The 14,299-nt window shown below is 39.6% G+C and overlaps 1 protein-coding gene across 9 annotated transcripts in view; it reads left to right on the forward strand.

Annotated features, from left to right (window-relative positions):
* Positions 1–14,299, forward strand: part of Rdl (Resistant to dieldrin) — a 300,052-nt gene that overhangs the window by 198,385 nt on the left and 87,368 nt on the right. For 2 of the 9 annotated variants that reach the window (XM_065236172.1, XM_065236174.1), the window contains exon 7: positions 11,722–11,859. The exons of the other annotated variants lie outside the window; for them this stretch is intronic. In XM_065236172.1, the coding sequence (XP_065092244.1) occupies positions 11,722–11,859 (138 nt within the window). The remainder of the gene's footprint in view (positions 1–11,721; positions 11,860–14,299) is intronic. 9 annotated transcript variants of the gene reach the window in all.

A 14,299-nucleotide genomic window follows, 5' to 3' on the forward strand; every position in this document is an offset into this window, starting at 1 on the left:
GTGCACTGGCGATCCAATTTCTAAAGCTGGCAGTTGACGTGAGTGCTTATCGTAATTGTACTTGATCTTTTGACGATTCTTCCTGATTGCTTCTGGAACGCCTTCCACGATTTTCTACAATAGATTCGTTGCCGGAATCGGAATTCCACAATGGGACTGCGTGAGAACAATCTGGATGCAGGACTAGTTCCGATATTGTCAGGTGTGTTTCTCCAAAGTTGTATTACGAACCAAAGATCCTGTCCTGTTTGGCGATTTTTACAGCGCCTTCAGCTGATGGTGTGGCGCAGACGTAGAATGTTGAAATCCCCATAGTTTTCGCAATGTGAGTCATCTCCTCGTTTACAAAGTTAGTTGCATTATAGGTAATTACCAACGGCGTCCCATGAAAAGCAAAGTTTCGCTTACACGCATCGATAACAGAAGCCGGTGTCAAGTCCTTTATCAGATCCAACTCGAAATAATCTGAATAGTGATCAACTGTCACTAAGAAGTTTCGTTGCTTTCCTTTGTATGCTTGAAAGAAAACGTCGTTTGACACGGGTAGATCGGTACGGCGTGGCTCTTCATCGGTGGGCTTTGCTGGGATGCTCCAAATTAGGCGCATATTGAACATTCTTGGACACGATCCTTAATCTGTCGACTCATTCCCGGCCAGAACACGTTGGCTCTAACCAATCGCAATGTGGACTTAATGCCGGTGTGACTGGTGTGCAACTTTTCAATCAACAAACGATGAAGCTTTGACGGGATAACGATTCGATCACCTCGAAAAACCAATCCACTTTGAGTAGCGAGCTTTGTTTGTAGAAGGGTTGTACAGGAGCTGGAACTTGATCCACTTTTGCCGGCCATCCATGATTGATGTACAGCAGTATCGTTTGTAAGGCACTGTCGCTTGCAGTGTGCTCAATAATCTCATTAATGCGATCGCCCGAAATACTTAGATAACTGCTTAGATCGATGTTGTCTACTTCGCCGAAGACTGAATATGTTCATTTTCCTGTAGTCTTTCAAATCATTCTGTGTATCGGGTGCTCGCGAGATGGCATCAGCTAGAACGTTATCTTTACCGGATACAAACTGGAGCTGGACGTTGTACCTTTGCAGATTTAATAGCATGTGCTGCAACCGCTTCGGAGCCTTGAGAAGCGGTTTCTGGAAGACGGTTTATTAGTGGTTTATGATCTGTCTTCACAACTACCCTCGGGATTCCGATGAATATTTGATCAAACCGGATACAAGCGAATAGCACCGCTAGAAGTTCTTTCTATATCTGAGCGTAGTTTTTTTTTCCGTTTGTGTCAGTGTTCGCGATGCATATCCGATGATCCTGTTGTCTTGGTATACTGCTACTCCGAGCCCGAAAGAACTAGCATCACACTCGATCCAAAGGGGTTGCTTCACATCGTAATACTGAAGATTTTTGACGTCGGACACCATTGCCTTGATCTTGTCGAATTCCTTTTGTTCAACGGAACTCCATATCCACTGAACTTTTTCGGATATCAACTTGCGTAGTGTGTGGAGATTCGTGCTAAGGTTAGGAAGAAATCTGCTCAGATGATTCACCATTCCTACGAACCGCATAAGGTCCTTCCGGTTTGCTGGAGCTGGATAGTTTTTAATAACTGATATCTTCGATTCATCGGCCTGAAGGCCCCTATCGGTAAGGACATGTCCAAAGAACCTAACTGACGGTCTACATAACACGAGTTTCGAACGATTAAACTTTATATTGCAGTGCTTAAGACGTTCAAAGAGTTTCTCCAGACAACGGTTGTGATCCTGCATCGCCTCTTCCAAGGTTTCACCGCATCCAAAAATCAGCAAATCGCCCGCAAGACATTCTACTCCATCCAAATCACCCGCAACTTTAACTGGAAGATCTTCGGAGCCGATGATATTCCGAATGGCCTCTTTCATCTCTTCTCCCACTTTTGCTTCGAGCACATCTTCTCAAAGTGGTTCTTCTTTCTGCATCTTCTGCACTTTTGTCCATAAGCAGGGCAAGAACCCTTTTCGAAGACGTGACGTCCTCCACAGAGTTTACACTTCTTCTCTCTTCTTTCCTTTTTCGATTCAATTTTGTTCACTTCAGAGGCACTTTCATAACCGAGCTGCTGGATCCGCTTTGCAGAAACTTCTTCCAGTCGACAAACATTAACGGATTTTTCGAGAGTTATTTCACTATTGGCCGTAACAGTAACAGCTATACATTAGTAGTTATTTTGCTTATTGTAAGACCATTGTTTCAGTCTTCCTTCTTACCATAGGACATTGCTCAAATTTTTCTTCGTACACGGCCCATCATCTTATGCACGAGGCCTTACCCCCCTTGTTTGGCTGCCAAATTCCATTTTCGCTTGAAATCCTTCTGGTCAATTGTAGTTACACCCTTTTTCTTCAGTATGTGCTTCAGAAGTCCGGAGTAGTTCCGGAGTATTGGCCGGATATATCTAGTTGGGAATCACTGTGATGCCATTTTCGCTGTACCACTGTTTGGTGAAATTTGAGTAGTGGCAGCTTGCCAAGTCCGGCCAAAATAGGCAATCCACCTCATGCTGCTCCATAAATGGCAGTAGTCTCTTCCGTAGGCACTCCTCTTTGTAATTTTTTTGGTTCAGCCCACAACTGCAGACAGCTTGCCATACAAGGAACTTTTTGGGGAATTTCGACTATTTTTTGATTTTACATTCTGCCGGGGCACTCTTCCGGCCAACCGAGGTATAAAATTCCTGTCCAGGAATTCGATCGAAATCTGCCAGGAACAGATGGACCGGGATTTTCGTTTCGACCGTGCAGGATAGAATCGCGACGTGCCTGCTCCGGTGAAGCCGTGATGTAAACAAACTTATCCTGTATACACTTTTAGCTTGATGTGTCCGGGTTTTTCTTTGTGTTCAACCTTTATTTGAATAGACGTCAAGCGAATGGAAAAGATAAAATTAAATTCAATGTACATTCCTAAAGATAAAAGCTACGGGTTCAAATCCACCTTCTAGATAGGCCAAGATTCACTTTAAAGGAATCAAAGTATATGAACATTAAAATTCCGAGATGAACGGTATCCAATAATTTTAACATTTATTTCCCGGGATTTGGTAATTCCGAGATATGCTTTAAACATCAATCTGTATTTTTCCGGCACCGGTGGTGACAATGAAAGAACAAATTTTGTCTTGTTTGAAACGCATCCTGCATTTTACACTACAGTATCAGAACGATTTAGGCAACACGTCTCCAATGTCTTTAATTGAATTGTGGTCTACTATTTTTCGTAGATTGTCCGGATGATTGCGAAGCTTTGGACGCGTCCATATAATCATCAGGTTTGTAATTTCTAGAATTTATTGAGAACTGGGATGCCAAAAATCGTGTGTTGGCTAAATCGAACGGGTACTGTGCCAGCATGCAAAACTGGAACGCCAAAACAGATTTACCTGGGATATTATTATGATGCCATGAGTTCGGATATATGACATTATATTTCGAGCAAATAGTCAAAACGTTCTAACTGCTTTTGTAGACAATGACTTCAAATGCCACGCAGACTCACACCATCATTACACACTTAGAAAAAATCATGTAAATTTAGATGCTCTGGGAGTGACATATACGAGCGTCAATTTTGACATAAAGTTGAGTCATAACAGACGCGAAATATACCTCAATCAAACGTACTTTTCGTCGAGCAACGAACTTTTCAGTCTCGGAGCACTTAATATTACATGACATGTTTGTTTACGTCTCATTCTTTATGTCAAAGACGGATTCCGTCACGTGTAAAATTAGTTATTTCAAAGTGTGTAAGTGTTCAAACTTTGCCCTACAAGTTTTTGATAATGGCTCAAACCCTTTTTAACGCAGGTACGTTAGTTAGAAAATTTCTGTAGGTACCGTAAAACTTAGTATCTTTGATAATGCGGGTAACTTTGGTAGTAGAGTATAATGATTAAATTTACTCTCTGCATTTTATCCGAATTGGAAACATTGGTTCCAATATAAGACCGCGTAAAAAAAGGGTAGGGTGTATTTGCTCATGATATCTCGCGTAACATCACAAAAGAGTCTAGCATTGTTGATCGGTTCTCTTCATCGACTTTCTTGTTGGTTTACCGCGGAAACATAAGCGAATATATATGGCTGCTCTTGCAGTTCAGGTCGACAGGAGGTTAATTTTAGCATCTATTTATTTTAACCACCATCTTTGACATCTTTAGCCATACAGACTGTTTAAAGTGACTGAATCCTATTCCTAAAAACTGACCTACTTATATTAAAATCAAAAACATCACACACATCATTAAACAGTCTGCAACATCTATCGAGAGGATTGTTATAACCGTAAGCAGTACGATGTCCGGGAGTCCACAGAAAGTAATAGTTGCGGAGACGGCGAGTGTGGAAATTGATATTCCCGAGCAAACAACTGCAGTCAATATGATTACTAATCATGTCAAATATGAACATCCTCTGGAGAAAGACTCGGTGATTTGTTAGTGTTTGCAGTCCAATAAGCGCACATCTATGCTCGTACGGAGGTAAGCTATCTGGATTTGTCCATGGCAGACGTCGTAATGCAAACTTTATAAACTGTTTCTGGATTCTTTCGATGCACAGTACATGCACAGCATGATATGGAGCCCAAATTTGTACTCTATATTCAAGAACACTGCGGACCATAGAGCAGTACAGCGCTTTCAGGGCGTACACGTCGTCGAATTGTGCAGTATTGCGGCGCAAAAATCCTAGCATGGAGTTGACCTTTGCAACTGTCATGAATATGTGCTCGTTAAACCGTAGTTTGCTGTCCAAGATGAGCCCAAGATCCTTAATGGCATTTGCCCTTTCCAGCGGTGATTGATTCATAGAGTAATCAAAAATGATCGGAGAGTGAGAGCGGGTAAGGGTAATCGATTTCCGCATATAGCAACTTACAGAAACTTAGCATATCACACACGTCGTTAATAAACAGAACGAAAATGAGAGGTCCTAGGTGACTCCCTTGTGGAACCCCCTATGGTATATGGAATACCACGGATCTGGAATCACGTACCTTAACGAAAGCCTTCCTGGATGATAAGTATGATTTCAACCAACAAACGATCCACGGTGGAAGACCAAGGCGGTTTAGCTTCATAATGGCTAGGTCGTGAGGGACTTTGTCAAAAGCCTTAGAGAAGTCGATGTAAACGGAGGTCACTTGCTGACGCTTCACGATGCTACCTATAAGAGTGTTCGTGTAAGTCATCAAGTTAGAGACTGTCGAGCGCTTTTTCATGAATCCATGCTGAAACTCTGAGATTATGGGTTGAATAGCTGGATACAACTTCTCATGCAGAAGACTTTCGAGAACTTTGGCCAAGCAGTTCAGGATCGAGATAGGTCGGTAATTTTCCACTTTGTGCATGTTACCGGACCGGTGTAATTGAGGCGAGCTTACAGGCATCCGGAAAAACCTCATCCTTAAGCAATCGATTCAAAATAGACATAACGGGAGTGGCCAACGATGCTGCACAGTTCTTGACGAAAGACGGTGGATCGACTGAGCAAAGGGCTTTGAGAATAGCGTCTTGACTGAAGATGAGCTGCTACAGGTGAATGTCGTATCTTGGTAGTTGATCAATGTATTTCTGCGGTGGAGGAGTTTGATCGGGTTCGAAAACACTTCGGAAAAAGTCAGCGAAAAGGTCAGCAGAAGCGGTGTCGGTGGTGGAGCTTCTACTACCGTAGGGGACGTCCACGGGAATACCAGCTGATCTTTTCCGAGAGTTGATAAAAGACCAGAACGACGATGGATTTTCCTTGAAACCCCTCTGGAGGTTGTCGACGTACTCACGAAAGCGAGCTTCCTGCAAACTATTATACTCTGCTTCTACTAGCTGCACCGTATACTTGTTTGCTGCGGTCCGGGAACGAAAGTAAGGTTTTCGAGCTTTACGCAGACGGTTACGCAGATTACGCAATTGCGGATTCCACCAAGGTTGTTGGAATTGCAAACAAGATTTTCGTGTCTTCACCGGAACAGTATCTTGGATTACTTTATAGATGTTGTCGTAGAATACGGAGACGGCGGCATCAATGGTGGGTTGGTCAAGTATTTGTACCCAATCCAAGGCGGCAATCCTCGTGTTAACAACATCGAAATCACATTGTGCAAAACTACACTCACTGTGGGCTGCTGGGCACGGGAGCGGATGATCTCTCGAACGGGAGTCAACTTTTAGAACCAACGGCTTGTGGTGACAATCAACTTTCATAATTGCAGAGGGTGGTTCAAACAGCTCGATGCAGTTGGAGTCACTAACGAGAACCAGGTCAAGAAGCTTACCATTCGTTCAATCCAGCAGACAGTATGGACTCCACTACAGCGAGTTCCTGTTCTGATGAAGCATTGAGAGGCAGAAATTCTCTGACGTCCTCATCGAAGTCCCAAGCTAGATTTGGCAGATTGTAATCGCCCACAACTAGGGTTGTATCGTGAGGGTTCGCCATACCAAGGAGCTGTTGTACGGACTCAGCGTGTTTGGTGTAACCCAATACAACCCACTCGATGGGAAGGAAATGTATTTACAACCATGTAATTACAATAAGAGAAAATCACTGAATAGAATCGATCTCGTGTTACGCGAGGTATGTTACATTTTAGTCACAAACACGGTTACCCCTCGTTAATTTGAAAAAAAAGAAACTCGTTATCGAATAATTAGGGCTTGGTAAAAAATATCTGCCTTTATTTGAAAATTATTCAGTTTTAATCAGTTTGGGTTTGTTTTCAACGGCCGTTTATGAAATTAACTAGCTGCACTCTAAGTTGAACTCTCCCATTATTGAGTCAAATTTCAACCTTTTCAAGGAATACCGGCTTAACTCATTATATGGATTTACTTTACTATGTATTCATCAATGTCTCGTCCAACTAATCTAGCTTAAGCCAATTGATAATTTGTGTTTTTAAGGATGATGATGAAGTTTATAGAAGTTCTGGGGATGGCTACTGGAGTCATATTTTGCATATCTGATGCATAATAGGTAGTTAAATTTGTATAGTGGGGTTCGCACTTTTCCTAAACCTAATATATACCATTGTCGCTCTACCAGCCCCCTAAACGGATCCTAATCACAAATTTTCAATACGCTTGATCTAGATGATTGGGTTAGACATAGATGAGCCAGTTATAGAAAAAAATAAAATGTAAGGGGACCACCGAGATCCAGCTGGTTGAACAGTTTCCTCTGAATCTTTCACCTGGTATGTTCGGGGTTTGGTAAAGTTGTAGTGGTGAAAATTAATTCATTATTGGGTACTTTCAAGTAAGTGTGTAATGAAACCTCTATTGCTGCTTAATAGCGTACACGGTAAGAAAAAATTACCCAAAAGAAAGCTCTTTGCACTCATCTCGGCACTATAGTGCAGGAACCCAAAAGTAGGTAAAGCGGGTCAAATTAGTTTTCATTTACTTATGTGCAATTCGTATGGAATTTTCTACTAGCTTTCTAAACGTAGGTTAGTTGTATCCTAAAGTAGGTAAACATGATTATACGCAACGTTGTGTTCCCACACTTTACTACCCCTGTTGGGTGGTTTTTGCTCCTCCGTTTTTGACAACATTAGAAGGAGAAAAGAAGACAAACTAGTCAAAAGGCCGTTGGGTACTTCTTTCTTACCGTGTACAAGACTAGTCCAACAATGTGAATTTGTCATCTCTTTCATTCTTTCGCTGTACTTATGCAAAAAGCTAAGAGGAAGAGGTGACAATTGGCTTATTCCTCTTTTATTTCTATCTCTATCTCTATCTTTATCTGTCTCTATCTCTATCTTACGCACATGAAATCGGCCAATCAGGAGCTGGTTCACGTTTGACAGAAAAGTGGTTCATTTTCGACCCCGTATTGTCACCTCTTCTCTTAGGCAAAAAGCAGTGTGATGTCAGAATTACATGTTGCATTTTAACGATATGAACAGCGGATGATAAATTCTCATTGCCGGAAGTGCTCTGTACGACATTAGCTCCTGTTTGTTGTTGATTAAAGATACTTAATTGGAAAAGACGCCTCCAAATTGTAACTATCGATTGTCATTCCAATCTATCAGACAACGTGTCAAATGGATGATATGTTGCCTATTTAGTCAATTCAGTTTCTTTTCTGTTGAAAAATTTATGGCCTAATAGGTGTCAGATTTTAAAATAACAGCTTATTCTAAATCTTGATGAACATCTCAAAAGGTTCCATCTACTATGATCGAATCTCATCATTGACTTTCTCTTTCATTAATATTTCAGCTGCAAAATCATTCCCTGTTGTGTTCGATGTTTTTAACGCTAACTAAGAACCTCTTTTATTTGTTTCTATGTGGAAACAGTAGCACAAAATCTGTGTGCATAGCAATAGAGAAAGTCACTGTAGAGAATCGATCAAATCAGATTGGACCGTTTGAAATGTTCGTCTATAAATGGCGTTTCCGTATTTTTCATCACGGCAACATCAGATAATCAAATTTCGATTTTAAGAATGTCGGATTAACGAGGAAATACTGAGCAATAGTTAAAAATGAAGTTAGTCAATTAAAGATTCTTCAAGTTGTACACTTTCTGTTTATCTGCCTAATCCAGCAAGCTTAATTGTTATTTTCTAAGCACGGCTTTTGCAGTTTCTACTTTGTTTATTTCCAATTAACGAATTTTGTATGAACAGTATTGAAAAATGCATTCAACTCACATCCTAATCATATAAACATTAAAAATACACTTCTCATATGTAAAACAATACAAAAACGGTTGTCTACACTACACAAACGAAGCATCACAATCGTCAAGAAGGAAAAAGTTCAGTCGCAAAAAGTAGAACTGAATTTCGATTTCTTTCATCATTTGACACGCCCACACACATACACACACGCACCACTTTACATGTTTTCCATCGTTTCGTCCCATTGTGCATGATCGGCTCATCCCCATCCACTTTCATATCCGATTGTTAAGAGCCACGCACAATGCATCCGGAGCTGATCCGACAGTTAGACAATAGATTTAGCTGTCACTTTGCCGGAACGTATCACCTCCGGATTATAGTCACTATATTCATAGTCTGGCGGATAGAATCTCGGGAACCAATTGAGTTGTCAAATAGCGGAACCAATCGAGCAAATCACGACCAACAACAGAAAAGAGCACTTCAGCTTCAGCAGCCAACAAAACTTCGGAAACCTTTTTCTCGTGACTCAAGGCTCGCCTACGCAAACTAACACCACCTTTAGGTTGAGGAAAGTTTCCCCTATCCGATGATGCCGGTAATTTGCGTTCAATTGGCGAGCAAAGAATAATCAACGGATTGTTTATAAACGTTCATAGTACCTTTTCAATTGTGGGTCTATAGTATATTGAATTGGTTCCGCCAGACTATTGGCGTTGATGGTGACTCTGTAGCTCTTTACTCCTATGAGAAAATCCATAAGCAAACGTCAGACTGTGCGTGAAACATGGCGGACTTCGTACTATCCTTTCACTCCATCGAAAATTCTCATAAGAAACTGTCTACATTTGCTGGAAGAGCAAATTTTTCGACAGTGCCGTCAACGCCAATAAATATAGCGACTATACTCCGGATGCATTGTGGGTCGGACTTTAGCCGACGGACTCGGACCCATACGAACAAGAGAGAAGAAGTTTCAAGCGAGCCAATCGAATCTCACAACCGAACAACGCCTCCTTTGTTTTCATTGGCTCCCATTACTCGACCAACAATTGAAAAGCTAATTGTCAGCTAAACAAAACTTTGTAAGTCTTTTTCTCGCAAAGCGTAAGTCACGCTGTGCGACGAAATGGCTTGCAAAGCAATATATTTGAAAGCTGATAGACCCTTTCCAATCGTTGATCGAGCTTAATAGTTCAAACAACTTGACTGTTACTGAAGCGTGCTTGCTGGGCTGTGTTGCCAGAAATGTTGCTCCCTAGTGGTAAACTCTGATTGGTCCTATCTTCCCTCATGCAATAGATTAAGTTATCGATTTCGGACCGATTAGGTTCGATAGGGGCAGTGAAAAAGCAAGCAGTTGGCTAAATTTCTATACTAGGCATTCCATCAAATAAACCAAATCATCCATTTCGCCTACATCAAAAGCGACAGTAGAAAAAGTGTATGTATGTGCATGCGAGATTCTGTTTTCTCACTCAAATCGATTTATGAGAATAGTTAAAAAAAAACACAGATTTTGGTTGTTCTTTTTTCCCGGGTGACATTTCTTTGGTTTTTGCTATAATTAGATGTTTTCTCTTTTGTTGATTGTGTACATATTGTACATGCTTGGTATGCTTGCAATTTTTCGTTTCAGAATTTCCAATGTCTTTTGTTAGTGAATTTTCGTTTTTAGAATTTTCCAGCAGGTTTTGTATTTTTTTTCCTCGGAAGCTTTCGTTTGCGTTTCTTTTCTTTTTTTCGTTAGAAAGAATATCAAACAGGAGCGCATTTATTAAATACAACCCGAGCAACTCATACTCAGAAGAATTTTTACATTGCAGAATACAGTTTATTTCATTTCGTTATTTATGTTATGGAACGTATAATTTTTGCATTTAAGTTTAATAAGTTTAAAAATACATTTGCTGACATCAAATCGAACTTTGCATGGTTTTTCCAAAATTAAAATACGCTTTTTCTTTGATTTCCTCTATTTCTTTTATTTTTGGACTCTTTTCCGTTGTGTACTGTCCTCTCTTACTTTTCGTTTCTTTTAATTGTTACCTGAAATACATCGAATTTGGCGCTATGAAACTTTTTCATACTGTTTCCTTAGCTAGAAAATTGCAATGCAAAATTTACATTATTTTTTGATTAATACATCAATTTTGCGTTGAAGTTTTGCATCACTGAAAAATTAAAACTAAAAGAAGCGTATGAAACCTGTATGAATTTGACAATAGCAATGTTGGTAACAGTTTTTCATCTTCCCTAATTTTGGTTTCTCTTTCTTTTCGAATATTTCCTGTTTCGTGCTAGGATAATTTTTTCGTGTTTTGTTTATGTTCATTTCAATTTTTCCGTTTTCTTATGTCTGAACAAACTTTGTCTCATTTATCGTTATGTGTGTGTATTTATCCTCTCTTGAACTTGAACTTCCATTCAAATAACCAAAAAAAAAAAACTTATGGAATATTTTCTCAACAAAGGCAAACACTGAAAACAAGCTTTGATAACCTTCTTATTACCACACCAAGCATCCGAGAATGTGATATTTTATTTTTCTAGATGAAAACATGATGCCCCCGCATAACCGAAAGCCGAATACTTAAGAAATGAATGTATGCTAAGCTTATTCTCTTGCGAATAGTTCATTTTACGATTGTCACGAAATAGTCGGACCTATATACCTATGTTTTGCATATAATTATGAGTCTCCGCCAGTTGAACCATTTTTAATAATTTTCATTTTCTTTCATTTTCCCACGAATCTCATTCGAATCAAACCACACACATTGCCAAAAATCAATCGCAAAAACTAAACGAACGATAACCGACCTCGAATCCTACATCTATATGTATGTGTGCAACACCCACAATCAAAACGGCCAAAATGCGAAACATACGCGATATCTAAATCCGACCGATCTGAAACGAACCCAAATGTTCGTTTTGCCAACCTCATAAACCAACTAAACCTTCCAAAAAACCTAACCTTAAACACTCTAAAAACCGAACCGATTTTGCAAAACCCTGGAGTCGGTTACACTATGCGAGATATCCGGTACTTCTGGAAAGACGGCCTAAGTAGTGTCGGAATGAGCAGCGAAGTAGAACTACCACAATTTAGAGTACTGGGTCACAGGCAGAGGGCGACCGAAATTAACCTTACCACAGGTACCCCATCATTAAAAAGCAAATTTCTTTCTTTTATTTTCCTTCTCTCGAGAGTAACTGAAAAACACATCTACTACTGTTTCTCTTCCATTATCTCTCTCTCTCTCCCATTTTCTTGATCTGTATATTTCCCATTCAATCTGTCATCTTTCCTTTGTTTCGTTTCAAGTGAAGCATTCTGTCTTTTCGTTTTGATCTGTCTTCAATCAAAGTGTTCTTTTATTTTGTTACGTTTTTGTGGTTGGAATTTCGGTTCTGACTTCGTTTTAATTTCAATAATAATCCCACTGGAGATTGTAAAATGTCCAATAGGATTAAACACTATTTATTTCCTCTACTTTTAGGTTAACCTTTTACTACAATCAACATCACAACCACCACACTTTATTTCTTTTAAGAAACTTAAAAGTGTCATCACAAATCTGCACAATTAATCAGTGCAAGTATTTTCCAAAACACACTTCCCCGAGTCGATCGATCAACTTATCGAACAGTTTTTTTTCTACCCCAAACACACAAACACCTCTGTGTTTTAATGTTTTTGGTTCCAAACTTTTCTAAGTGTATCACACTTCCACGGCTACCACTGATAAGCCACCACCACCACCACCACCATCACCTCTACTTCCACCACCACAACCACCAGTACACTTCTACACAGGCCACACTGATATAAAAAATCACCCAAGAATTCGCTGTTGTTGCGTCTCAAGCAGGCCAAAACTGCAGCGAAAATGTTTCCCTTAAGTTTAAATATATTTTCCAATCTCGTAAGAACAAAAAAAAAACCCCCCCAGCGTACGCAAATCAAATGACTGCACGTAAGTTCAATTTTTCTTGAGTTATTTAAAAAAAAAAATTGTTGAGTTCTTTTTTCCTAACGTAAGTTTTTAGTTCAGTGTTTGAAAATCAAATATCAAGAAAACTAAAACTCCGTTGTTCGTTTCCTCTCAGCGGGAAACAGCCAGCGAACAATTTGATCACATTGTACCAATATACAGAGAGTTAAACCTACAAACATATATTGTTGTGTGCAAAAAAACAAAAGCAAACAAAACAGACAACCAATAGAAACCTGACAGCGAACAATCAACTACGGGAAAGTTGTAATTAATCGGACTATTATGAGGGAGAAATTTGCGCCGATCAACAAAAACCGGCACTCACGGTCCATACTTAGTCGGCCTAACCTAGTACTAAAACTATTTCTTCTTCGTTTTTTTCCCCATACGTTCAGTTCATATGTTTCGTCCGCATTTGCGAAGGGAGAAGGGTGGTCCGAGAATCGAAAAAGTTTCGCCAAGTCACAAATGAGTCGGGATGGTTAGGTTTAGTTTCCACAAAGCTGGAATTTGTGTTCACTTAAGTTAGCTTTTGAAACTATAGCAACATGACATAAGGTCCTCAATCAAACGTCAATTGCTCACGAATGTCAACACATCCACGCACATTAACTATGTCATTTTATAGGGCAGAGTTTGCTCTACCAGGTGGTGTTTTTTTGCGTGGTGGAGCAGTGAGTCGTGAGAAATGGACGATATAAGTCATTGTTGACGTTTCGAGCTAGGTCCTTATGGATTTTTGCTACTGACATGATTGTTGGAGATGATTTTAAGGATTTTCTTTGCTGCTTATTTATGCCTTTTAAAAGGACCATCTTTAGTCTGCTCTATAGCTTTGGCCTTTTGTTTAACATTTCTTGTTAAACATTTTTGTTTTGAAATTAGGCAGACCCAAACATGATCCTTGAAAAAGGTTAAATTAAGCAGTTGAATCGTCGGAAATATGCAAGTTTTTTTTTTTTAATATTGGTTTGCCAGCTTGAAAGTACCCATTAATGAATAAAGTTTCACCCATTTTGAAGAAAAAGACTCGACTCGATAATTGGTGATATGTTTACCCATTTAATGAGTAACTGTTTCCCATCATTGCCATTTAATGGGTAACAGTTACTTATTAATGGGTAGCAGATACTCATTAAATGGGTAACAATGTTACCCATTTATGAGTTAAGCTACTTTTCTTGAAAATGGGTGCAATTTTATCCAGTAATGAGTACTTCAAACTAAGCGTGTAGACCCGATATTTCACACGGAACCGATAAATTACCCAAAATTAGTAGTATATTGAACGATAGTCATGAGAAAGTCGAATCTCTCGTTCCGTTTTTGACAACAACAAAAAGTGAGAGTGGGATGCAAAACTCAATATTACCCAATGTTAAGTAAAAAGAACTTAAATTAAGGGTATTTTTTTTCTCTGTGCACCGATCTTCTAAACAGAGCTGATAATGTATTTTGCATTTCTAACTGGGTTCCTCAAAATTGCGGAATTGCTAATAAAAGTGCTATTTAACGTCGTATCTTCTTGGTGTCTTCTGCGCACCTTTTCGTTATGAACCAAGGAAAAAGGGCGCAGAAGACATTGAAACGATTTAACA

The sequence above is a fragment of the Ochlerotatus camptorhynchus genome, unplaced genomic scaffold (genome assembly GCF_037179485.1).
Source record: "Ochlerotatus camptorhynchus isolate MF236.1 unplaced genomic scaffold, CSIRO-AGI_Acam_v1.1 ptg000530l, whole genome shotgun sequence".
NCBI lineage: Eukaryota > Metazoa > Arthropoda > Insecta > Diptera > Culicidae > Ochlerotatus > Ochlerotatus camptorhynchus.